Below are 27,863 nucleotides of genomic sequence, written 5' to 3'. Positions count from 1 at the left end.
GTTATAAAAGGATGAGACAGAACAAACAAAAAGTCAGTCTTCTTTCTTAAAATGGTCAAAAGCTTGACTTAATTTACAGACAGACGTGGAAAAACCTTTTATTCTCATCATGAGAAATGACGGAGGGGACAGTCTTGATGTGCTTTAAACCTGTTTAAGTCAGAAAGAGGGTCGTCTTTTGTCACAAATGAGCCAAATCAATTAGAAAATCCCATTTGAGTCCTAAATTTCAACCGCCACCCCGACACGTCTGCCATCCCTCGTTCAGGCCAAACGAAGCAACGAGGCCGATAACACATGAATCATCCTCAGTATTCTATTTTAGCAAGTTATTTCCACCCTAAACGCATCCTTAATCCCCCCCAAACTTTACTTTTGACATCATTTCCACACTGGTGGCTCCACATGACGGCAGCATCTCCTCATTGTTGGTGGCAGGAGATAAAAGAGGCCGCAGATTCAAGTTCTTCAAGAGCAACGCTCAAGTCGTGTCTGTGGCGACGAGCTCCCAAAGAGCCGGGGACTGAGGACAGGAGGAGGTGTGTGTGTGTGTGTGTGTGTGTGTGGGGCGGGGGGGGGGGGGGTGCATTTTGTGCGCCGCGTTGTCCAGCCGAGCGTAAAGCGTGATTAATTCAATAGCCGCCACTGAGGAGGAGGCTAGCAGCGCTGCAACGCCGAGCATGACCCACTTTCCCCATCAGATGTCATGAAATATTCCCCGCCATCGCTCTCTGCACTTCAACTTCCTGCCAGAGACGAGCAGGGACGCCGCAGAAATGCAACATTACTGGTCTGAAGTCGGCAGACGTGGACACCCAGCAATGTTAAGCTTTTATCGGGAGGTTTTTAGACCAAATTATCAGAAAACTAAGGCGGTTTAACACATAAAAGATATCTCTGCATTGTTGTTTTTTGCCCATTGGCACTAATGAATCACAGGCCCTTGACCCAGTTTTATTCCGCTAGAAGATGCATGAGCAGAGCGGAGCGCAGCGACTGTATGCAGCTCTTAACGGTGACCTGGTTGACGTCCAGCAGCCTCGTTGTTTTGTTGTCTGCCTTTCAGTCTGACTCTTAAAAACGAGTCCAGGCTCCAGATTCCCGTCTAAAAGCCGACCTCTCCCTGCAAGCGCAGAGTTTGGAAAAGGATGATTCATCATCAGCTCCAATCCCGTGGTCAATCTTCAAAGTTTTTTTCCTTTTCTGTGCTCCCCCGTGCCTCCTCCTGCCCCCGGAGAGGACCTGCACCGCTGGCTCGGGTCTTAAACCCGGATTAAAGCTTTTTATGTAATCTGGCCTCCTCTGGGAGATTGGAGCGACAGCTGGCAGCAGAATCCCCGTCCCTCATCTCCCGAAGCTCCCTTGGCCTCTGACTGAAAGCCAGCGTAGATTAGAGATGCCAGTCAGATGAGTCAAATTTACAGCAAAAACATTCATTTCAATACATTTCCTGGCATTTATGTGAGAATATGAGGACTAAAAATTTAAAACAACGCATTAACTTTAGCTGAAAAACCCACATTTTGATGTGATAAACTTGTTTATATGAACTCATTTGCAAATGTGAGCGCATACTATGCTGCCTGGCTCCATAAGCATGAGACAAATGCCCCTATGCCCTAAAATACAAAAAAAAATAAATAAAAGGATGAGAAAGAACAAGCAAAAAGTCAGTCTTCTTTCTAAAATATACATCCTGCTGCCTTTTTTAGAAACACAGAGCACGCCCCCTGGTGTTCAACACCAGGAAGTGCAGTTCTTAAAGTACTAAGTGCTAACTTTGCTAAAGTCAAAGCATCGCGACTGGGCAGAGAAACGTTTCTTAAAACAACCTACACTTGTACACGTGCAGCTTGAACAATCTGAGGACACAAACATACGGTGGCCGAGACCCGCCATTGCTGAAAATAAAAGAAACGCGTTGCAAATAAAATAAACGTTGCAAATAAAATAAACGTTGCAAATAAAAACAAACGCCGCTGCAAATAAAATAAACGCTGCAAATATAGAGAAACGCTGCTGCAAATAAAAAAAAAACGACGCAAATAAAAAAGCCACAACGGAAGTGAATTACCGGGGACTATTTTTGCTGATGCACCAGTGTTTTTTACGTGAGAGGAGAAGAAGAAGACGAAGAGGACGTAAGTGAAAAGGAATAAATAAGAAGAGCGAGGAATAAGAAGAACAACGAACGAGAAAATAAAAAGGTTAGTGTTCAACGTCGCTACGTGTCATTTTTTTCATCTTTTTCTTCTCCTCTCACATAAAACCACCGGTGCATCAGCAAAAATAGTCCCCGGTAATTCACTTCTGTTGTGGCTTTTTTATTTGCGTCGTTTTTTTATTTTATTTGCAGCGGGGTTTATTTTAGTTGCAGCGGGGTTTCTTTTTGTTTGCAACGTTTCTTTTATTTGCTAAGCGTTTATTTTATTTGCAGCGGCGTTTGTTGCTGTTTGCAGCGTTACTTTTATTTTCAGCAATGGCAGGTCTCGGCCACCGTACAAACATTTGAAGTTCATGTTTCAAAAGCCCGCTAGACATTCGGGTGATGCTAGCGAGGATTAAATGTTTGTACGGTGCATTTATTCTCGTCCATATCCAACGTAAAAGTTGGGTTTTCTTATCCTCAACACAAATAAAGCTTTGAAAAGCCCTTTTGCATTCAGTCACTGTCAGTCCCTGGGAATGAAGAACACGCCCCCCGGCGTTAGAAGCTTTTTTCTAAAACAGTCCACACAATTTCACTGAATCATGTTTTTTTTTAAAAAGAAAAGAAAGAAAACAGTGCTGGATATTCACGTGGTGCTAGCTAGCATTGTAATTAGCACTTTTAACAACTTTTAACACCGTTGCCGCTGCTACTCTGCACTAATGTGGGAACCTCGTAGTTACATGACACTTCTGGTGTTTGATTCAAGCACTATTTTGAATGCGTTGAAAAATATCAACTCTTCCTGTCACTTCGTAGTGTAAATGTATAATCTAGAAGTGAAGGCTGCTGTTAGCATTGTGAACATTAGCATTGAGCTATCTGTAAAAAGCCATACGGTGCGTCCGAAATGCCATACTAAAAAGTATACTGAAGTTCGGCACACTTTTGAGTAAATATCAGTAGTATGCATTAATTCGGACGTACTATTAAGAGCGCACACGTCACTTTCTGCCGTTGGGAGGAACTGACGTGTCACAGCAGCAGTAGCAGCTGTTACCATGGTAACAACAGTAGCAGCTGTTACCATCGTAACAGGAGTTGTTACCATGGTAACAGCTGCAGTAGTAGCTCTGCTCCGCTATTTCCCATTTATTTGGCCCAAACAAGATGACATTATATCATATTATTATATAAGAATATTATAATATTAATATTATATAATAATATTATTATACTTATGACATATACGTATCACTTAGCAACCAACCACCGCTGCATTGCATTGTGGGAAGTTTCTGCTTAGCTAGTGTCACATGGATCTATAATATTAACTGGATGGTACATCGAAAATGGCCGCCCATTCATTTCAATGTAATTTGCTCACCAGCGCATACGCCGAAATGAGTTTCTGACTTCCGGGTTTACTTCCGCGTTAAGGGGCCCATAGAGCATGCGCAGTTGAGTCACCTCCCATGATGCTCTGGGGCCTCCCATCATGCCCCGGGGCAACATCAATGGCACCGGCCGTGACGTCACGCCCAGAAAGAGACTTTTCTTTGACTTTTCTGGACGTTATAAAACATTTTTGACGGATATAAATTCGATGACTTAAAAATATAGAATACAAAGATTAGTAATTGCCGGTGATTACAGCTGGAGGTTCCTGTGAACAGTTTTAGAGGCTTCTCTTTTACTATTGCGGTCTATGGGAAAAAAGCTTTCTGGGCCACATGGGATTTTTGGTTGCAGTACCGCGGCTGGACACTGGGAAAAATCGGCATGCCTTCTGAGTGCGAGATTGGGGGGCTGGTCCATCAATCCATACTAATAAATTTCTATGTATGGATAGAGCATACTATTGAGTACGTACTAATGTTTCGGACGCACTAAAAAATCTCGCATACTCATTTTGCTACTCATTAGGGTGGAAGTGTGGGATTTCAGACGCAGCCTTTCTTTGGCTGGGGGGTTTATACGCGCTTTATACGGACCGCGGCCGAGGGCAAGTGGAAATGAGGTTCAAGGCTCAGAAAAACATCGCAAGGAGAGAGATTGCTAAGGTTGCCATGGCGACAGACTCATAGACTGTCCTGAGTGCACATCAGCAAACATTAGGAGTTACTCAGGCCTGTTCTGATGAAGACGTTGCAGTAAACTGATCCAACACTTAAGGAGCTCTTGTTTTTTCTTAATTAACATTTTACATTTTAATTTTGATTAGACTCGTGTGAATCAAACCAGCTGCTGGTCTGTGGTTGTACGTCCTCTCCGGAGTGGGTAAAAGAGATCATTAAGCCGCAAACCGAATATTTTATAGCCAGAAAATGAACAAATGAATTATTCAAGACAACATTTGGCTGTCTCGTAGAAAAATGGAAACTCTGCATCTTTTTAAAAATAAAGTACATTTCCGATGTGAATTGTCAGTCTCCCTGTGCTGCACGTTGAGCAGCTCTGATCGTCTCTGATGAAGCACCGCCCGGCCAGAGCGTCACCTGGACTTTCAAACACAGCTCAGCTGTGTGAACGGGCGCAGCTGTTCCGCCCTGAAATGCACTCGCGTTTAATCATTTCACAGTTTCAAAATGACATCAGGTAATAAAGAGCAAGCACACAGGAGATGTGCAAATATACATGTAAATGCGTGTTCCTACGTAGCAACAGCATCTGATTGGCCGACAGTGACTTTATCTGTCTTCTCAGTCAAGGTCAGCCGCTTCAGGAGATTTTCCGCCCACATTTGTTCATCTATGTGGCTTCAAAGTTAAGTCAGAGAAAGCCTATTGAGCAGAGCAGATGTTTTAAAGCATTAAACATGAGGGTTACTCTACTGCAGTCTGATAACTCCCATTTTATGCTCAGTTGATTTGTATTTTATATAATTCATTCCTTTTCTTTAAATAACTGACTTTTTCTGAACTTGAGCTCGTCCTCCACAGACCCTTCGACATACATGAGCCAAATCATTTTCTAAACGTCTTCCTCCTGTCATATAAGGAGCTGCTCATCCTTTTTTTTATTAAAATAAATGGACGTTGCTGTGCTAAATGTCTGCGTCAGCATCCAGAGTTTCCAGCTGCAGAAGAAAACCCTGCAGCTCATGATGCTCATGTCTGATCTGCTGGGCTGAGGCGACCTCTGGTGGTCACTCTGGGAACTGCAGGCCTGCCCGAGTCGTGACGCCATCACGGATCCTGACTAAACCATCAGCTGACCTACATCTGTGAGGATTTGTATTGATTAAATAAGCAAATAAATAAAGGAATGAAATAAAGGAAAAAACAAAACTTCCCATCCCTGAAAATGTTGCATCGTTATCTCTAGAGGCAAGACACTTTGGTGTTCACTTTAGATCAGAAGGAGATGATTTGATCCAATTAAAACTCTCTCTTTTCTCTCCATGAGCCATTGTACATCTTTACCTAAAAAAACATCTCCGGTTTGCTAAGAACATTTGATTAATGAAGCTTTTCCTCATTTACCATAAAATATATTTAAGTTTTTCCTTCAGGAAAGACAAAGAATAATTTTTAATAACATTTACAAACACTTGGTGCCTTAATCGTTGGTGTTGGTCATGTGTTAGATCAGTGGTCCCCAAACTTTTCTGTACCGCGGACCAGTTTAATGTCTGACAATATTTTCACGGCCCAATCTAAAGGTGTAGCTGATAAAAACTAAATATTATTTTATTATTTCATTTTATTTTCTCGAAAATTGTGTTTTATTATTATTATTATTATTATTATTATTATTATTATTATTATTATTATTATTATTATTATATAGAAAATACCACAGTTTTTAATGCCGATAATTTTATTTAGTATCAGCTACACCTTTAGATTGGGCCGTGAAAATATTGTCAGACATTAAACCATTCTTTTTTTTTTTTTTTTACCTTGTCTGCACACATATTATTGATTGATACCATGACGGTAGAAACCAAAAGTGTATATATGTGCATTATTACTATATGTAATATATACATATATATACGCACACATATGCGTACACATACATAGATATACACATACAAACCCAGAGATCCCGCGGCGGCGGACCGCGACCCAGGCAATCCCCGGCCACCCGGTCCGGGCCGGACACGCGGCCAGGAGGCCCTCACCCTTCAGGCCAACGACCCCCACCCGGCAGGGGGCCAGCCTGCCCGGAGAGACAGAGCCGCCCCGGCCGCCGACGCGGGCAGGCGCACCCGTCCCCCACGAAAGTGGCCCTCCAAGACCAGAGGGGCGCCCCGCCGTAGAGGCAGCGGGGGGGACCTGAGACGGGCCCGGAGAGAAGGAACCCCCCAACAAGGCGACACCCGCGCAGGCCCGACAACGGAGGGCCCCAGACCCAGGCATCCCATTCATTCATCCATTCACCTATCCGCTACCTATACTAATAATAATATAATATACTATACATAATAATAATAATAATACTAATAATAATAATTAAACCATTCTTAAACCAGACATTCTGAAATCCGCGGTTCAGAAAAGGTTGGGGACGACTGTGTTAGATGACATATCTCAGGATTACTCAGTATTTATCTTTGAAGTCAGAACTGTGAATTACTTATAGTTGAAGCACCAACGTGATGAAACGTCTGATACAAGGCCAAATCTGTATTAAAAAGATTTTGCAGTTCCTTTACCCACCACTAGCAGGTAAAACTCCTTTGACCTCCATGAACAATGTATTAGGTCTCCTGAGTTGAGTTTAACATGTGACATCTGTACGGTTTCTACGACATCAAGTACAATTATACAAATCATCAAATTGGTTTCTAATTAGGGGCGTGGTGTTTTGACGGTGGCAGGCCCAGCCGATGGCTGGCTGTCTTCACTGCTGCTACTTGACTTCTGAGCTGGGAACAAACCGCAAACATTCGTATTTCATAGGGAAAACATTTTGTTGAGATTTTACTAAAAACGGGAAATGAGAGGCTGTGATGTAAATGTTCCCCGGCAGCTCTGCGGTTCCCTTGGAATGGAAGTCTGCTGGGACCGGTCCAGGCCCGGTGGCAGCAGGCCGGGTCACAGGTCACAGGTCCTTTCAGCTCGGGCAGCATTTCTTCTAGGTCAGGGGTCGGCAACCCAAACTATTGAAAGAGCCATATTGGACCAAAAACACAAAAAACTAATATGTCTGGAGCTGCAAAAAATTAAAAGTCTTGTATAAGAATGAAGGAAACACATGCTGCATGTATCTATATTAGTTATAACTGGGGGAAGATTTTTTTTTTTCATTATGCACTTCGAGAAAAAAGTCAACATGTCAAGAAAAAAGTCAGAATTTCGAGAAAAAAGTTGAAATGTTGAGAAAAAAGTCAAAATGTTGAGGAAATAGTCAAAATTTTGTGAAAAAAGTCGAAATCTTGAGAAAAAAGTCAAAAGAAGAAAAAAGAAAAAAGAAGAAAAAAAGGAAGAAAAAAATAAATATTTCTGAAAAAGCTCCAGGAGCCACTAGGGCGGCTCCAGAGTCGCGGGTTGCCGACCCCTGATCTAGGTGTATTTTTGGTAGCGACCAAGTCAGCCAAGCTAAAACTGCTTACTGTGACCGACATAAGGTGGGCGTGTCTGCCTAACTTAAAAACACCTTTAGGTTTATATTTCACTAGAGTGGCAGCTACTCTTCCAGGGGTCCACACACAACAAAACATCACATAAGACACAATAAATCAACAACACAACACATAAACACAATAAGACATCAACAAAACATCACATAAGACACTATAGATATCATGTCTGACAAAACATAAAAACAATAAAAAACAAGTAAAGCAAACTTACAAAAACAATGCAAAACATAAAAACAATAAAAAACAAACTTCTGCTGAAAATAGTTTCTAGAGAAACATCCATTTCTATTGCCATTTCAGGAAATCCCAGCTATTTTTAAAAAAGAAACGAGAACATATTCCTCTCCTTATTACTTTAACTTTTAATTTATGATATTTTTTTTTTTAATGCATAAAGTATGAAAGTATTTGTTAGTGAACTAGGATCTGCCAGAGTCTGGGGGGACCAGGGAACGGCCTGTGATTGGTCGAACAAGTTACACAGGAGTCATTTCTTGCTGCAGACCATGCCGATGTCGGGCCCCCTGAAGCCCCTAGGGCCCCCTACAAGATATAATATGTAGTATTATGGGAGAAATTCAATTAAATATGCTTATTTGTCCACATACCACATTTAAGAATTTGAATTCTCCCTCTTAAATCTGTCATGGAATTGTATCTCCTTCCTCCCTTCCACTTTTTTTTTCCCGCGCTTTTTAAAAGCGACCAAGTCAGCCCAGCTAAAACTGCTTACTGTGACGGAGATAAGGTGGGCGTCAAAAACAAAAACGTAGTTTGATTTCACTTCCATGACTACGACGGAGTATTAGGGCCAAACTAAGACAAAAAAAATAAATAAACAAATAAAGTTGTAAAATTACGAGAATAAAGTCATAGCCTAATGTTGCGAGAATAAAGTCGTAATATTATGAAAATAAAGTCGTAATATTACAAGAATAAAGTCGTAATATTACGAGAATAAAGTCGTAATATTATGAGAATAAAACGTTGTGTAGTCTGACCCTCCGTCCGTCTGCTTCACTGCCGTATCCAGGTGACCGGTTGGCCGTCTCCACCATCGTCCTCGGGTCATCCTCTCTCACGTGACCACGCCCCTCTCCTTCACACCCAGTCCCAACATGGAGCCCATCAAGGTCCAATCAGAAGGTGGACTGAACGTGACCCTCACCATCAGACTGCTGATGCACGGCAAGGTACAAACACACACACACACACACACACACACACTGGTGCAGCATCATCCTATTGTTCCTCTGGTTTTATTTCCAATTATCTGTCTGGAAGAAGCTCATTTAATTGCAGCCCCTGAAGCGCAGACGCACCTAATTTTGTTTTGTTGTGTTCCTGCAGGAGGTGGGAAGCATCATAGGAAAGGTATTTATCACAAGCAGAACAAGCAGAGCGTGTCAGGCATCACAAACACTACAGGAAACACACAAAACATCTTAATGATGCTTCTTTTCTTCATTTCCAGAAAGGGGAGACTGTCAAGAAAATGCGTGAAGATGTAAGAACTTTTTCTCCCATAAATATATTCAAGTCTAACTTTCCTTTTTCTCTTTTCCTTTTTATAATTGTGTTTTTCTCACCTCTCCTTTGACAGAGTGGTGCCCGCATCAACATCTCGGAGGGGAACTGCCCTGAGCGGATAGTCACCATCACCGGGCCCACAGATGCCATTTTCAAGGCTTTCGCCATGATCGCATACAAGTTTGAGGAGGTAGAACAGAAATTAATCCTACGACAGCTATTATGTCACTAAACTTTCAAGCAGAAACGTGAGACTCGGAGAAATTTGTTGCTTAAATGTGAGAAATGCAGATGCATAGGGTTCCCCGGAGGTACGAGGGTTCGTAGCCACCCAACTATGAACATTTCACTGTGAAGCTCTGCAGTTACGCCTCATATATCAGTATCTTTTGATGAGGAAACGTTTTCTTACAATTCGCAAATTCATCAAGTCAGAAATTCTGAGTTGCATTTTTCAAACTTTCAAGATTATGAAGTCACAATTTCTTGCAAAATAGTGCTTTTTTTAAAATTACAACATGAAGTTACAATTAGCAGTTTTATAAAGTCAAAATTGTGAATTTACGCCTGTGATTTTGTGGGTTTATGAAGTTACAAAAAGAAAACCCACACTGAATACAACTTCCTGGCCGCCAGAATTTATTTGTTTTTTAATCTTTAAATGGTCCCAATAGCATCTCAGTTATCAGCAGCAAAATGTAATGTTAGATTAACTTTAGAGCCACAAATATTGCATCTTTTCTTCTTAAATTCAGATTTAGGTTTATGAATTCATGATCATTTTTGTGATTTCGGTTTTATCAGATTCTGTCGTACTTTCCACCTCAAGTCCAGTGGGTGAAACCTGATTTAGTTTTTTCCACAACAACTGAAGTCAAATTCTCACAGCTGGAAATGAAAGACCATCAAACATAACTGGACATAATAATAAAATAAAATTTCCGGTTCTTGTATTAAGTCTCCATATCTGTGTATAAAAGTCAGTAAAGTGACTGCAGGCGTCCCACGGCGCCAGCGTGCAACGCTTCCCTGGGAGAGAGTCAGGTGACGGCACTTAGGGGAATGTGTTTAGTCACATCGTACCAACGGCCCGCTCCCGCGCCGCCTCTCCTCCAGATGGAAAACAGAGCCGGCCGGGCAGCGTTACGTAGGACAGAAATGTGCTGATCCAACCCGGCAGCCCCTCTGACGGTGGGCCAGTACCGAGTACAGATCACCACGACAATTCAGATAAAAACACCAGATGTAGGTTTTCATGCACTAAAAGGGGACATATTATTTAAATGATAATTATTCTTAAAAAAAAGAGTAGCAGCAGATATTTGCGTGTCTGAAGTGAAAAAAGTTATTACAAAAGTCCGACGACATGGCCGAGGTCTGAAAATGAGCTGCTCAGATCTGCAGATCCAGTGACATCACAGATCCAGATCCAGATTAGTGGATCTGGATCGTGCATCATGCAGAGTCCACTTTAGAGATTTATAAACAGCGTCGACCAATCAAATTGCAGCTTTGGGGGTTCTAGACCAGCGGTCGGCAACCCGCGGCTCGAGAGCCGTTTTTTTTTTCCTTTTTTTTTCTACTTTTTTCCCATTTTTTCTCTTTTTTTCTTCTTTTTTTTCTTCTTTTTTCCTTTTTTCTCTTTTTTCCTTCCTTTTTCCTTTCCTTTTTTAATCTCGACATTTTTCTCGAAATTTTGACTTTTTTCTCGACATTTTGATTTTTTTTCGAAATTTTGACTTTTTTCTCGACATTTCGACTTTTTTCTCAAGATTGTACTTCAACATTAATCTTGTCATTTCAACTTTTTTCTTGAAATTTTGACATTTTTCTCGATATTTCAACTTTTTTCTGTGCATAATGAAGAAAAAAATCTTCCCCCAGTTCTAACTAATATAGAAACATGCAACATGTGTTGACTTCTAAGGCTTATACAAGACTTTTTATTTTTTGCGGCTCCAGACATATTTGTTTTTTTGTGTTTTTGGTCCAATCTGGCTCTTTCAACATTTTGGGTTGCCGAGCCCTGGTCTAGCCAATGAAATCATGCATCAGGCAGGACAGTTTCAAAGCCTGTAGCGAGCATTAAGAAATCTGATGGGTTGTTTGTGGAATGATGTTTCTGTTCTGGCTCGATTATTGAACCGTTATTCAGTAGCACGTACCATTTTATCCTTTTTAACATTTTATAATCTAGTTAAAGTCTCTCTGGCTCCTGAACCTAGTTCACCTAATGAGCCCATAACGTGGTTTGGTCGGCAGTAAACCTGGACCGGTCCGTGCAGCCTCTCTGGAGTCTGGAGGAGCAGGCGTTGCCGTTGGAAACCCTTTATTTCCCCTGCGTATGCAGTTGCTGTGGTGGATGTTTTTAAATCCCTAAAAGCACAGCGGCTGCAGCTGATGACAGGGAAGAGAATAACTGTTGACAGACAAGTGATCATCACTGCCACTGGTGTGTCCTTGCTAATAACTCCTCCACCCAGCCTCCCGTCTCCTCCACCCTCCCTCCTCCAGCTGCGTGTTAGGAGTCCAGCCATCCTTCACTAGATTTTCCTCCGATTGATTTCCGGGTCACGAGCAGGACAGAGGAGACGAGGAGGCACAAATGAGAGAAATGAGACGAGCACTTGTATCTGATGAATGGCGGTCCCGTCCCTTGTCCCCCTGCAGGACATCATCAACTCCATGAGCAACAGTCCAGCCACCAGTAAACCCCCGGTCACCCTGAGGCTCGTCGTCCCGGCCAGCCAGTGCGGCTCCCTCATCGGGAAAGGAGGCTCAAAAATCAAAGAAATGAGAGAGGTAGGCAGCTCTCCTGCAACCCCAATGATGTCCATGAACCTTAAATCAACCGTCTGTATGATCTATGTTACAGTCACAACCAGTACTGGAGTTGAGGGGGGATGAGGGGGGATGGAATCCCCCCCTGAAATAAAAATGGTCCAAATCATCCCCCCTGTAAAACTGACACCCCCCCTTTCCATCCCTTATGTCATTTCATCAATGAATGTGGTTTTACTGCTATTTCAACATTTAGAGTCATCAACAGAAAAATAACACCAGAAAAATAACTTATTTCACAATTTTCACCTGTTTCACCAATATATTTTCACTTGAAATAAGTAGGAAAATCTGCCAGTGGAACAAGATTTATCTTCTCATTACAAGCAAAAAAATCTTGTTCCACTGGCAGATTTTTTTACTTATTTCAAGTGAAAATCTACTTGAAACAGGTGTGAATTGTTGTTTTTTCCAGTGATGAGTCTTGTTTTAAGCGTAATGAGATTTTTTTTTACTAAAATGAGACATTTTAACTAGAAATAAGACAAATATTCTCAGAATCAGAATCAGAATCAGAAAAAGCTTTATTGCCAGGTCAGACATAAATCAGACGAGAGAACTTGACTCCGGTTTACACCGATGGCACCATTAATACGGACGCCATTTTTAGAGGAAGGATGACTCTGGGGTGGGGGGGAGGAGGGAAAAAAAAGGCATCTTCACACTGTGTATTAATACCTAGTGTCAAGGTGCAAAAAAACAACTCAGCACAGAAAAGCAATATACACACAATAATACAACATCACAAGCTTATGGGTATATGATATGGGCAGGTCGGGGGGGGGGGGGGGGACCCGGCACAGGTCATCCAAGTGAGGGCCGCGGCCATTGCCAGCTGGCGCTCAAACCCGGAGTCTGTGAGGGAGGGGCTGCTGAAGAGGGGTGGGGCCAGGAAGGTGTTGGATATGGGGAGAGTGGGGGGTGTCAGTGTATGTGTGTGTGAGATTCTGTGACGCAATAAGTCCGAGAACCTTCGCCCAGAGTGCAGCCGAAAGTCCTACCTTTTATCAGGCAGCGGTACAGTTCTGGGAGGGAGATCCGCAGGTGTTTGTGGGAGAGGGGGAGGGTTGAGTTGGGTGCAGAGCGTCATGTTTACATTCCTCCAGGGAGATTTGTGACGAAGAGGCCTGCCAAGCCGCTCCGTCAAGGCCAAATCAAATCAACAATTTGCAGGCAGCTCAGTAATTTTCCGTCTGCCTTTCAGTCTTCTGGTTCCTCAATAAACTCCAATCAGATTTGTGATCAATCCACGCCAAGCCGGGTACCCAGCTTCTCCAAGGTGTTCTCCATCTTGTTAAAGAGCTCAAAGACCCCTGCTAGCCTACGATTCTGTTCAAGAATTGCATCCAGCTTGCGGCCCTTCTCACCCAACAGTCTGATTGCGGAGCCCCGTGCTCAATCCTTCAGCAGCTTCGGGCAGCTCAGAAAGGGCCAGAACGGCTCCCGCAGACTTACGCGATTGTCGATAGGCCAGGAAGATCCCCACTCCAATTAGAAGAAATCCTGCTATCATAAATCCGATTATGAAGGCGTCCTCAATATCCTCGACAGATAAAATTTTAAGACACATCGGCCGCCAGTTCTTGTACGCGTCCATCGTGTAACCAGCAAAAAATGTCCCGTCGGGGCAGGATGGCTCCCTAACCCTGGCTTCTCGTTGCAAAAATTTGGTAAATGGTGCTGAGAGACCAGTTAATCAATTCCATGATTGTAGAGTTTCGGAGCAGCAGCAGGGCAGATAAGAAGGGAGAGGAGCAGAAAAGCGTCCGCCTTCACCGAGAGCCGCAAGAGTTGTTAAGATTTTGAGTTTTTGCAGTGATTGCATTTTACTTATCCTGTGAAGGACAGAGTCATATTGATAAGTTCAGAAAAGTGTTTTTTATTGTTGTGTTTTGATGTATTTGATGTAAGTCCAGTGGATATTTAAAGCTTACAGAAGGTTGCATTTAACTGCTGCTATGTCATTCCTGCAGTATTTCTGCAGGTGTTTTGGTCACTGCTATTATTTGTATTATTTGTATTATTTGTACTGGTCATAAGATCCCATTTATGCATCAATTCATCTCCAAACTTCACTTTACTTTACCGCCGTTGAGATGGGAAGCAGACTGGGTAGTTACTGAATGGGTTTGTGTTGGTTTTCAGTCGACGGGAGCGCAGGTCCAGGTAGCCGGCGACATGCTGCCCAACTCCACGGAGAGAGCAGTGACCATCTCCGGGGCCCCTGAAGCCATCATCCAGTGTGTGAAACAGATCTGTGTGGTGATGCTGGAGGTACGGTGGGGGGGGGAGGGACACACAGGGGGAGTCAAGGACGTTATTTACCTCCAGACATCCGGCGCTGAACGCACACCAGTCTTTTTAGTTGTTTAGTATTGCAAACACTCGAGATTATAACTTCAATACATCAGGATGATCTTTATTGAGGAATTTGACTTATATTTATGTGTTTAATTAAATAATGTCGCCGTCCAGTTTAAGCTGAATCTAAATTCAAATATTCACACGATGCCAATTAACCCTTGTGCTGTCTTCGGGTCAAGGAAAGAGGAAGAGAAGAAGGGAGGAATGAAGAAAGGAAGGAACAATGAAAAGAAGGAAAGAAAGAAGGAAGGAAGGGAGAAAAGAAGGAAGGAAGGAAGGAAGGAAGGAAGGAAGGAAGGAAGGAAGGAAGGAAGGAAGGAAGGAAGGAAGGAAGGAAGGGAGAAAAGAAGGATGGAAGGAAGGAAGGATGGAAGGATGGAAGGAAGGAAGGAAGGAAGGAAGGAAGGAAGAAAGGATGGAAGGAAGGAAGGAAGAAAAGAAGGAAGGAAGGAAGGAAGGAAGGAAGGAAGGAAGGAAGGAAGGAAGGAAGGAAGGAAGGAAGGAAGGAAGGGAGAAAAGAAGGAAGGGAGAAAAGAAGGAAGGAAGAGAGAAAATAGGAAGGGAGGAAGGAAGGAGAGAGCAGGAGGAAAGAAGGAAGGAAGAGAAAAAAGAAGGAAGGAAGGAAGGAAGGAAGGAAGGAAGGAAGGAAGGAAGGAAGGAAGGAAGGAAGGGAGAAAAGAGGAAGGGAAGAAGGAAGGAGAGAGCAGGAGGAAAGAAGAAAGGAAGGGGAAAGGAAGGAAGGAAGGAAGGAAGGAAGGAAGGAAGGAAGGAAGGAAGGAAGGAAGGAAGGAAGGAAGGAAGGAAGGAAGGGAGAAAAGAGGAAGGGAAGAAAGAAGGAGAGAGCAGGAGGAAAGAAGGAACATGAGAATTAGGTCCTTTTGACCCAAAGACAGTACAAGGGTTAATCTCTCTCTCGAGTTTCTCAGATGCCGTAACACCGTCCACAGTTGTCACAAGAGCGATGAGAGCTAAATAATACTTCTGAAAAGTCGAATCATCCTTAAAAAAAATGTATATTTGAAGATATAAAACCTCCTTTGTGCTACTTTAAACAATACTTTATCAGAATATGATCTTGTTTGTCGTCCACGCTTCTCTTCTTTTAATGACTTTGTGATGTGACGCCAACCAAACGTTTATTACTGCCTTTATTACTGCATGATTGCTTTTCTCTCTTCTAACAGTCTTGTTCTGACATGTCACAGTTGGCCTACTGGTTTGGTTTTGTAAGGCTACACACTTTTTCAGTGACTTTTCTTCTTCTTGCATACATTAATTTTAACTATCTGCTCAGCCAGTTCTCCGTTGGGCCTTCATGATGGCACCAGCCATGGATACTAGGACATTTGTGACATGACTGTAAGTCTCCAGAGTTTGAGCTAAAAAACAAACACAAGAAAAAAAAAGACATTTAAAGTGTAGTATGTTGAGTCATCATTATCCAGTTGAAACTGATGTTCCAGGTAAATCCAAGTTTAGTTGTGCACTGAACCACAATTTGGACATTTTGTTGTCGGCATGAACGCACAGTGAAGAGCACTTTTGTGTGAGTGTCACAGGTCGTCTTCCCTAAGGCACCGTCCCTTCTGGTCTCACTTTATGCAACTTCTCTCTCTTTCTTTCTTTCTTTCTTCTTATTTTTCTACTCTAACACTTTCTCCACATCTCACTCCTTCTTCTTCTTCCCCCCACTTTCTTCTCCTTTGCTCTCCTCAGTCCCCACCGAAAGGTGCCACCATCCCCTACCGCCCCAAGCCTGCCTCCACCCCTGTCATTTTTTCAGGTGGCCAGGTAAGAGCAGACCCACTGGGGGCGTCCACAGCCAACCTCAGCCTCTTACTGCAGCACCAGCCACTGCCTGTTAGTGTCACACCAGGTTTTACTCACTTTTCCCCCCTTCCTCACTCCTCCTTGCCCTCCCCGACTAGCATGACATCATCACTGACGTTTACCGTCTTCCATCACACCCAGCCACCGAAAGCAGAACTGAGATAAATGCCATCAGTCGTTACGACAAGTCAGGCGTGAATCAAATTGAATGACACCAACCAGGTTCTTTTGGGCGGGGAAACAATCCAAAAATGACAACCGACAAAATCAAAGTGATCGAAGACGTATGTTTGAGACTTACTGAGACAGAGGAAGCTTTCTTTGGGCATCTAATCAGGGGGGGGTGGGGGGGTTGTAGGGGTGGGGGGGATCCCGGCACAGTACCCCAAGTGAGCACCGCGGCCAGTGTCACGGCTCTCAAACATGTTGACTGTGGTGGTGGGGGGGGGGGGGGGGGGGGGTTGATAAGGGGGTGGGGAGGGGGGGTGGTCCTGGAAGGAGTTGACTATAAAGGAAGGTGTATTTATCATTGTGTGTGTGTAAGCGGTAAGTCTGTGAACTTCGCTCAGAGCTGCTCCTCATCCAATGTCCTTGATGTTATCAGACGGGTCAGTCAGTTCTGAAACAGGTCCACAGATGTTCCTGGGAGAGGGGAGGGTTAGTGGGGGCAGAGCCACTTGTTTACATTCCACCAGGGAGATTGTGACTGGAGCAGTCGGCCAAACCACTCTGTCATGGTCAGATTATAGAATCAACAATTGTATTGCAAGAACAGACTCAGTAATTTTCCGTCTGCCTTAAGTCTCTGGTTCATCAATGGCGACTCCAAACAGACTAATTTGTGATCAATTCCCGCCAAGCCGAGCTTCCAACTTCTCCACGGTCTTATCCATCTTGCCAATGAGCTCAAAGACCGCCGCCAGCCTGCGATTCTATTCAAGAATCGCATCCAGCTTGCGTTTTTGCTCTCCCAACGTTAAAGTCTGAGTGTTGGTCGCCGCGCTTATCCCTGCAGCAACGTCGGGCAGCTCAGAAAGGGCCAGAACAGCTGTCGACGACTTACGCGTTTGTCGATATGCCAGGAATCCCCCCACTCCAATAAGAAGGAATGCTGCTATCATAAATCCAATTATGAAGGCATCTTCAACGTCCTCGACAGACAGGATCGCCAGACACAAAGGCTTCCAATGTTTATAGGAGTCCATTGTGTATCCAGCAAAAAATGTCCCATCAGGGCAAGAGGGCTCCCTTACCCCCTGACTTCTCGTCGCAAAAAAATTTGGTCAATTGTGCTGAGAGACCAGTTAATCAATTCCATGATTGTAGAATTTCGGAGGAGTGAAAAAGAGAGGCTCTGAAGACAAGACAGGACAAAAGCAGCAGCAGGGCAGATAAGAAGGGAGAGGAGCAGAAAAGCGTCCGCCTTCACCGAGAGCCGGAAGAGAATAAATGAGCCAGAAAGAAAGAAAGAAAGAAAGAAAGAAAAGAAAGAAAGAAAGAAAGAAAGAAAGAAAGAAAGAAAGAAAGAAAGAAAGAAAGAAAGAAAGAAAGAAAGAAAGAAAGAAAGAAAGAAAGAAAGAAAGAAAGAAAGAAAGAAATGAGCCTGAAAGAAAGAAAGAAAGAAGTTGATAACAAACATGGCGGAAGGCGGATCTGAGATCTTTTATTGTAATTTTTATCGTTATCGGGATAAATGCCAGAAATTATTGTGATATATTTTTAAATTCATCCCTAAAGCACAGCCGGTGTGTTGAGGTTAATCTGCTCCTGCAGGAAGCTGGTGTCAAGTGATGCCTTCAATGGCACCTGGGAAATCACAGCAAATGAGACAAGTAGTTCCCCTTCTTGAAAAAGAAAACTACTTTTGCCGCACTGGAAAGTTTTGTTTTGAGTGTCTGAGGTGGCAACAGCGTTCAAACCTTCTTTGATGTCACGCATCGGGTAATGAAGAGTGCTTTTAAGTCCATTCTTCAGGCCTTCAGTGTGATGGATGCCACCTTGACAAAAGCAGAGTCTGCGCGACCTCGATTAACTGGAAAATGGGCAGGTTTGGTGGAACCAGCCAGCCTGGCTGTCAGCACTCCCACCTCGCCTCATCCATCACAAGTTAGCTGTTTTAGCCAAGCTTTGGGTGCCAACATCTGAATGGAGGACTGTCAGAACCAAAGTAAGAACTTGTGGAGCCCCGGGCGAGCTCAGGGGACACTGCTGTGGCCAGAAATGTCCGGGGGCAAAGGTGAGCCGGCAGTCAGAGGCCGGGCCGACAGCTACCCAACTGTGGCTGAGTTCCCAGAGAAAGGCTACAAGGCAGTCGGCGGGCCTTCACTGCAAAAACTCTAAATCTTACCAGGAATATTTCTCTTATTTCTAGTTAAAATGTCTCATTTTTAGTCAGAAAGAAAGTAATTACACTTAAAACAAGAGTCATTACCAGAAAAATAACTATTTGACAATTTTCACCTGTTTCAAGTACATTTTCACTTGAAATAAGTAGAAAAAAATGTTATCTTCTCATTACAAGCAAAAAAATCTTGTTCCACTGGCAGATTTTTCTTCTTATTTAAGTTAAAATCTACTTGAAACACGTGGAAATTGTTCTTTTTTCCAACGAAGAGTCTTGTTTTAAGTGTAAGGAGATTTTTATTGACTAAAAATGAGACATTTTAACTAGAAATAAGACAAATATTAATATATATATATTAATATATAATTAATATTAATATACATATAAACTAACAAGACAAAAAGCCATATTGCTTTAAAAAAAGAAGAAAGCTAGGATGTCAAGTACACGCTAAGCGGCTAAAGGGATGAGGGCCAGTCACCTCACCGCATCAGCTCATCAGACTTACTGATAAAGGTTTTGCCTAAAAGACGAAAGAAATTGAAGTGTTTGATAATAAATCTGGGAACATATTCACCAGACAAGTATTGAGTTTTGATTGTGCTCGGTAATACACGTAAATTGCTCGTAACCTGGCCGGTGTGCACCTACAGGTCGCTCAGGTGACTCTGGGGGCTTCCAGAAGCCGGCCAATCAGAGCACAGCAGGCATCGTTAACGATACAGGAGGAATTGAGGACCTGCAGGTTTTGGCCCTGTCCCAATACTATCACTACCCCTAGTTTTCAGCCCTACCCCTAAATTTTGCGCGTTCCCGTGAGGGTAGTGGTTCCCAATTCCTCTTTTCACCTAGGGGGAGTGCTGAAAACTAGTGTAGTGGCTATGAATCTGTCCCTACGGATCAAGGGATTTCCGATGCTCACTAACTGATCTAGGGACAGAAACATTTCCCAGAAGGCTTTTCGTCGTCATTTGCAGACTGAATCCAAAAAAAAAAACATGGCGGACATTTCTTATTTTTTAGTGAATAAAATCAATATTTTGAGTTAGTTTCTGCATAAAAATGCATTTTGATTACATTTCTAGCGAGAAATATATATTTTACTTTCATAATATTCACTCAGTGAATGTACATAGTCACTCGTTTGCCCGTTGTTGCGAAGACGTTGCCAGAGTAAAGGCTGATTTATGGTTCCGCGTTACTCCAACGCAGAGCCTACGGCGTAGGGTACGTAACCTACACCGTATTCTCTGCGTCGATGTTACGCGGCGACGCGTGCCGTACCCAGCCCCCGGGTCTCGCACTCAGAAGGCACGCCGATTTTTTCCAGTGGCCAGCCGCGGTACTGCAACAAAAAATCCCATGGGATCCCAGAAAGCTTTTTTCCCATAGACCGCAATAGTAAAAGAGAAGCCTCTAACACTGTTCACAGGACACCTCCAGCTGTAATCACCGGCAATTACTAATCTTTGTATTCTATATTTTAAAGTCATGGACTTTATATCCGTCAAACATGTTTTATAACGGCCAGAAAAGTCAAAGAAAAGTCTCTTTCTGGGCGTGACGTCACGGCTGACGTCACAGCCGTGTCCGTGCACTCCATGGATGTTTTATATTAATATATATTATGTAATTATATTATATTAATACATTAATAATATATGTAATACTATACATGTAATAATATACATTAATTAATATATTATATTAATACATATTATATTAATATTCGCGTCATTGCCCCGGGGCATGATGGGAGGCCCCAGAGCATCATGGGAGGTGACTCAACTGCGCATGCTCTATGGGCCCGTGTATGCGGAAGTAAACCCGGAAGTCAGGAACTTTTTCAGCGTATGCGCTGAGTGAGCAAATTGCATTGAAATGAATGGGCGGCCATTTTTGATCTCCCATCCAGATTTTATTAATAGATCCATGGCCGTACCCTACGCCGTACCCTACGCCATAGGCTCTGCGTCGATTTAACGCGGAACCATAAATCAGCTCCGGAGCCGGCAGGCAGAAATCTCGAAATTTTCGGAGCAAATTTCTTAACAGGCGTAGCTACAACTGTTAGATTTCATCTATTAAACCAACATTTATCTTCCTAAATGAATTATTTCAGGCCGTGAGCTGCTGCTGCCCCGGGGTCGGCGGCTCTTCTCCGAAAACATCTGATCAAATTTCTTAACAGGCGTTATTTGGATAAACTGAGCTCAGGTTGGGGATCTTAACGGTTACTTTTACGCCTGAAAAAATATTAAAACTTAATAAAGTGGCATATTAACAGCGCTACAGCTGAAATTAAAACAGCTTTTGGCTCTCAGCTTCCTGATTTTAGTGGTGGTGCTGAAAGTAGGAGTAGTGGGAGTATTGGGACAGACCTGGGAAGATTTCAAGTGCCCTAAAATCTGTCCCTTCTTTTTTAGGGGTAGTGGTAGTGAGGGAGGGCTAGTGAAAGCAAGTAGGGGGAGTATTGGGATTGGGCCTTAATGTAAAAAAACATCTCTCTTCAACTTTGAACCATACAAACGCTTCTCTAGTTGAGCGTAGCGGTTGGTTAGGTTTTACAGAAATGTCTGGTTTCTGTTTGGGACTTGGTTGGGAAAATCAAAACGACGCATGACAAAAAGAAATTTTAAATGTAATTTAGCTCCGTTCTGACCTCTTTGGCTCTGATAAACATCCGAAAGGACGAGTCACATCATCACTGCTCTCAGGGCCGCTCCTCTGGTTTTCTCCTCACCCTCCCCATCACCACCCTGCTGTCTGAAGTGACCCTTATTGATTTAGTTCAACTGGATCTGATTGATGAATAGAAGGAGAATATGACAGGAGTCTTTACTGCATGACTTACATGTAATATGGCTACGAATATAGCTTAAAAGATTTAAAGAAAATATTCTATAAAAGTGAGTTTTGCATTTTCTTACATCTTTGGCAGATTTGCATAGTTTAAGAATTTAAGCTTGTCAGTCTGATTTATTTAGTATTTAATTTAATGCAGTTAAATGACAGTATTTTGTGTGTATTCAGTCAAAGTTTAATGATAACAACAAGCTCTTCTCCTCCCGTTTCCAGGCTTATACCATTCAAGGACAGTACGCCATCCCACATCCTGACGTGAGTGCTAACCCTGCGAGGCAGTCGACACTCTCCATCGTTCTGTCTCGCTGCCTCCAAAGTTTCTCGTTTTTCTCTGGCTTACTTTCCACCCTTATTAATATTATTTGCTAATATTAATACAGCTTTTTTCTGATGTGTATGTCCTATATCTTCTAACTTCTCTGCTTCTTGCCTCACCTGCCTGCTTGGCACCAAACCTCACGGGGCTTGGCCTGAAGATGTTACTAGATTCGGCTGGAATTTTTATTATTATTATTATGCTCGATGGGGCTTTAAAAATTATGCTGCTACATTTTTACTTTAACTCATATCACATTCAGCTGAAAAAAGCCAATTGGAAGCAAAACCCATTTTTGAATATTTTGTGTGTTTGATGACTGAGGTCATTTATCAGATCAAGAAAATGTTTTTTCATTTTCTTTAATTTAAGTCTTGTCGAAAATGACAGAAGTATTGAGGAATACTTTAAGTGTTGAAATAAACCACTGTGAATATGCACATCTGACTGATACCGAGGTGGTCACACCCGGGTCTCTTCATACATCCAAGATCCAAAGGGAAGAAATCAATATAACACAGCAATCCAGCACTTACATCGTCACAATGGCTCGCTCATTTAGGCCACGTTTATACGTAGCCAGGTATTTACAATAACGGATATTTCCCCCTCTACGCTTTGAAAAATATCCTCATTTACACAAACCCGCATAAATAGCTGTTAAGGTGCTATGAGCATCCAAACCTGCACGGGGCAGTGTAACGAGAAGCATAGAGTCATGCTAGCCAATCGGAATCCTGGAAAAAAACATCAACAAATGACACGTGTGAAGCCTGAATAATATGGTTCCACGTTAAATCGACGGCGTAGCCTAGGTACGGTGTAGCCTAGGTACGGTGTAGCCTACGTACGGTGTAGCCTACGTACGGTGTAGCCTACGTACGGTGTAGCCTACATACGGTGCGCGTCGCCGCGTAGCCTACGCCGTAGGCTCTACGTTGGTGTAACGCGGAACCATAAATCAGCATTGACTGCCAGTTACTTCCAAGATGAACGAGAGTCTTTCGTTTGGAGTGACGGAGAAGTGGAGTTACTTTTAAGTGTGATGTTAGAATATAAAACAGGTAAAATACAAGAAAATATTGACGTGGCAAAAAAATTGTAACCACAGGTGTCACTCATGACGCTGGTGACATTTCTGTCTCATAATGTGACGTTCTGAAGTCTAAATGTCCGTTTCCCTCTGTTTACAAGCAAACGTGAAAACTGAGTTTTTGAAAATCTCCACTTTGGCCGGAGTTTTCAGAAATTATCGTTTTTGGAGACTTTGAGCTTCGTTTTCGTGTAAACGAACGGCCAAAACACATGAAAACACCACTGTTTTTGCTCCGTGTAAACGGGGCCTTAGCTAACTACATTCCACCTGGTTGCACGTTACCAACAGACTCACTTGTAACCTGGTTACAGGTAACAAGTTGCACGAGTCACCCTACTGAAGTCGGCCTGGTCAGCCAGGGCTATTAAAGTATTTTGACTAAAGACACATTTTTGCACCATAAGTTCTTGGTTAGACGAGATCTGCTCCAGACTTTGCTTCCTCCCCACATGTGCACATTTCAACAAGGTTGGTTGCCAAGGGGCCTCAACTTCATGACATCCGTCCAGTCTCCCCCTACATTTGGCATCACTGACTACGTTTACATGCAGTCAAAATTGGGGTTATTGCTAATATTCCGGTTACTGAAACACTCAGAATATTCCGTTTACATGGTAATTAATAATTTTGGATATCTGGATCAAACCAGCGACGCACGGAGAACGTGATGACGCAATTCCTGTCTTTTCCGCTTCTTCTTCCTGTATCCAAATTCAAAACAAATGCTGCTTCGTGCAACTTTTTCGCTCACCTTCTTGTAAATCTTCTATCCCGGTACTTTCTCCCGTCTACAAATGCAGAAATGTTCATATCCTTCATTACATTTATGAAGTGATTATTCTCCTCCTGGTCTTGGTTTCTCCGTGTTTATAAGAACTTCCTGGACTCAAAAGACCAGGATTCCTTGTGAACAGAGCATGTGCAGAAAACAGATTCATGTTCCGTTTGGCGTTTACATGACCGAATATTCAGGTTTTAAAAGGAGTAACCCAGAGGTCATATTGTTTTTTTTTTTTAAACTCGAACATGAGCAAATTCGAGTTATTCAAAGGGGTTATTGGTGTTTACATGGCCATGCAAATTTGGATTATTGCCAATATTCGGGTTTTAAAAGGGTTATTGATGCATGGAAACGCAATCACTGTGGTATAAACAAACCCTGTTGGAAAGAGATGACACGTGACTTTCCACATGTGTTTAATGGGTGTTTAAAACCCAGACATTGTCCTCAAGCTGACATGGTAGTTTTGGTGCCCAAGTTGAACCAAAGTGAGCTTTGTTGCTTCAATGTTATTATCATTAAACAGAAAATTAACAAGTAAAAAACCATTTCAATAGAAAAAACAGAACTTAAGTGGTTAGATCTTCTGCAGCCTGTGATTCTTGCCTATGTATGGAAACATCAGACCTTTTTGGCTTTGCATTTCTGCACGGTTGATACACCGGAGAAAGATTTCTCAACATACCAGGGAGTCTTTACTTCTGCATAGATGCCATCGGACCGTGACCGAATGTTCCCTGCACTTGTCATCACAATGAGTACCCTGTGTGTTGAGAGTTTACACTAAAGCGGCACCTAAAGGAACTCAAGGACACCTAACCAGGTGTCGGAAAGTGACAGATGGGGAGTGAGACTGTGTCCCTTCAAGACTACAGGAAACTAATGAGTTCGCTAGAAAAGAAAAACCTTTAAAGAATCAGGAAAAAAAGAGCAGGAACTGATTTAGTGCAAAAGAAAAAAAAAGGTAGAAACGGGGACACTGACGGACAAGGACATTTTAGTGTCTAATAGCCTGATCCATTGGATGCTGAAGACGGTGAAAAACTAAAACCATGAAAAGCAGGATCTTTATGTTCCACATTAAAAAAAAAAACGACATAAGTCAAAACAACAGCATTTGCAAAAGTGTAAAGCATTTACACTAACAGCGGAGTATTTGTAGGAGTGTGGATTATTTCAATATTAATGGGTTAATTAATAAACAACATGGATGCATCAAATATTCCAAAATGGAAAAAAATAAATCTTGTAAATGGTGCTCTATTAGCCCCGCCCCCAAAGTTACTGACGCTTTTGCAGAAGCATTTTGTTGCTGAACTGCACGAGACTAGTTAGAGTAACCAGGATGAGAGTTCTAGTTTCATTTGAAGGAATATTTGGTCATTTTTGAGGCAGCGTTGTCAAACCCTCCTGTGAAGACCAACCCAAAGTAACATGAGACTTGTTTGTCACATGTAGTGACTCTGCTGCCAACTTCTCAACACATTTTCTCGTGATGCATTCAATGTCCTCCCTTTTAAAGCAGCACAATGTAACTTTCAGCTTTTGTTGAGTTTGGCGGCTCCTTTGGACAAAAGCGGTAGTGAATACTACATTTCCCATGAGCACCAGTGCGTACTGCCAGAAAGATCCTGTCCCGTCGTGTGCATTTGTTTTGATAGTGAATGAAATAAGACGAGACGGACTTTCGAAACTACTTTTCTGTTTCACCAAGTGAACAGACGGAACGCATAAAAAAAGATGTTAAACTGCTGGAAAGGAACTGGAATTTACCGTGATACCTTAAACAAGGAAGCCAGGGAGCGGTATATGGAGAAAATAATGATTATTAACGGTTTGGATCCATGTGAAATCCCTACTAAAGAGTGGGGCTTACTGCCGCAGTTCTGCACAACCCACGTCTTAGGCGACCTTGTTTAGGAGTGTTTGGCAGCTGCTTTGGTAAATGTTTGACTCACTATGTGTTTCAATAAATTAGTATAATAGTACAACATACAGTACATGTTTTGTATTACTCTTACTTTTTTCTTTTTTGACCGCTATATTATGCGGAAGAGGCTCCGAGGCGTGAGCAATATTACCAGCTTCTGCGGAGCTCTGCGCTCCACGCCCCGCCCAGCTTTCGCCTCGACTACAAATCGGGAAGGAGGGGAAAGTGACGTATGCCGTAAAGCAGTCAAAGCCGTAGAAATGTGTAGTTTTTTAGTGTGGCAGGGTTCCTACCATGCTCCTCAAAGTTACATAGTGGCGGTGAAGGCGATACAGACCCCGCAGACCATGACAGAGGTTCATTAAACCTGTTGGAAGTTTATTTATTTATTTATTTATTGGCTTTGTCTCGAACACAACAAAACCCAATCAAATTAAAAGCATCAGAATAAAAAAATAAAAATAAAAGCAAAACAATTTTAACAGTCTCATTCAAAAGTAAAACACAAATCAAAACAATGTGTTCGAGAGGGAACAGGAGGAAGCAGAACGCTTATTTAGTCCTGTCCCTTCCTCACAATATCATATATAAACTATAAAAATTAAATAAAGTTAAAAGAAAAAAAAAAAAAAAAAATATAACAAAAAATAAATAAATACAACACAAACAACCAATAAGCAATATCCGTAATTATAATCATAATTGAACCGGTCTCCTCAATATCCTAAATTCCAGAGTCCATCTCCCAGTCACCTCTACACTGATCCACAAACAGCCTTGAATGCTGGCAGTTATATTTGTATCATATATACTCCATTCACAATAAAACAAAATAATAATCAAAGAAATACATATGTAAAGTAAATTACTTTCCTTAGAGGTCCCCATTATTATACTTGTCAAGAATTGCTTTCTTGTATGTGTTTTTAAACTGTATAGAGTTAGTACTATGTTTGATTTTATCATCAAGACCATTCCACAAAGTTACCCCACAAACTGATATGCACATAGTTTTAAGAGTAGTGCGTACACATGGTTGTTTAAAATGTAATTTTCCTCTTAGACTATATTGTCCTTCATTAGCTTGAAACATTTTTTGAATGTTTTCCGGCAGTGAATTATTTCTTGCTTTGAACATTATTATTGCTGTTCTAATTTTCACTAAGTCCATAAATTTCAAAGTCTGTAATTTAAGTTGATGTTCCATCACAATGATGATGATGAAATATTAGATTAAGGTGGAAAAGTTACATAGTGCTGCTTTAATGAGACACATCTTCATTGGTGGAGGATTAACCATTGCAAGTCTGACCGGACTCTGACTGCATCTTTGGACCGTTTTGGGTCCACCATCTGGACACTTGCACGTTACCTGGAACAAAGTCCAGTTCAGCAATAAAATGGTGGCTACAAACGTAACAGTGACCAATGGGGACGGGGCTTAAGCAACCAAGGGCACGCCGATGTTCCAATCAGGCCAAGTCCTTTGCCGCCTTCTTCTTCTCTCTTCTCTCTGGATTTCCGTCCTTCACCTTTCTGTGTTGTTACTTCTCCTCAGATCCTCTCTTTGACTCTCGTAGCTTTTGGGACAGACCTCTATATATGTGTGTGTGTGTCTGTGTGCGAACATGTGCGCCGGGGTGTGTTTTTAACGATGACCTCATAGCTCTGCTGTCCTCCTCCTCCCCCCCTCAGCAGTTGAGCAAGCTCCACCAGTTGGCTATGCAGCAAACCCCCTTTACCCCCCTCGGACAGACCACCCCTGCCTTCCCCGGTACGTACCCACCTACACGATGACCCTCTTCACCAAAGATCCTTCTCTCGTTTTCACCTGTAGAGAAAAACACATTCTCTTCCTCCTCTTTTCTCTCTCTTCTGTTCCTGTCTCTGTCCTTTCTCTTTATTCTACTTCTTGTCGTTCTTCTCCTTATGGTCTCTGTGGTGCTCTGCCATTGACATGGCCTGCTGGTGGTCTGCTCTTGTTGTTGTTGAGGTTTCTTTTGTTTTCTCGGCTTTCCCCTTAGCACCCTCCTCTTTTAAACAATTACATCCCTTTAGATGTCGCCCTTTTAATTTAGAGAGTAAACGTCAAATTTCAGTAACAGATCAAGTGTCATGTATTCAGGCTCTGGACAGGGCCGAGCCGTACTTCTTCTTCGTGTCGTTGATGTGCAGATACTCAGTTCATCAATCATTCCCGCAATGTGCCAAACTCTATTTTCTG

General features: G+C 42.5%; 1 protein-coding gene across 6 annotated transcripts in view; it reads left to right on the top strand.

The window, feature by feature from the left end:
- Positions 1-27,863, top strand: part of LOC133425320 (poly(rC)-binding protein 3-like) — a 38,784-nt gene that overhangs the window by 3,449 nt on the left and 7,472 nt on the right. For 2 of the 6 annotated variants that reach the window (XM_061716108.1, XM_061716112.1), the window contains exons 2-10: positions 8,776-8,935; positions 9,093-9,116; positions 9,217-9,249; positions 9,346-9,462; positions 11,943-12,074; positions 14,259-14,387; positions 16,194-16,337; positions 21,730-21,771; positions 27,335-27,413. In XM_061716108.1, the coding sequence (XP_061572092.1) occupies positions 8,861-8,935; positions 9,093-9,116; positions 9,217-9,249; positions 9,346-9,462; positions 11,943-12,074; positions 14,259-14,387; positions 16,194-16,337; positions 21,730-21,771; positions 27,335-27,413 (775 nt within the window). In that variant the 5' untranslated portion in view covers positions 8,776-8,860. The remainder of the gene's footprint in view (positions 1-8,775; positions 8,936-9,092; positions 9,117-9,216; positions 9,250-9,345; positions 9,463-11,942; positions 12,075-14,258; positions 14,388-16,193; positions 16,338-21,729; positions 21,772-27,334; positions 27,414-27,863) is intronic. The other 4 variants (XM_061716111.1, XM_061716110.1, XM_061716109.1 and 1 more) reach the window with 4 other exon arrangements.

Source organism: Cololabis saira, chromosome 24, assembly GCF_033807715.1.
Source record: "Cololabis saira isolate AMF1-May2022 chromosome 24, fColSai1.1, whole genome shotgun sequence".
NCBI lineage: Eukaryota > Metazoa > Chordata > Actinopteri > Beloniformes > Belonidae > Cololabis > Cololabis saira.
The sequence above is the reverse complement of the archived record's forward strand: the minus strand, read 5'-3'. Positions and strand labels throughout refer to the sequence as shown.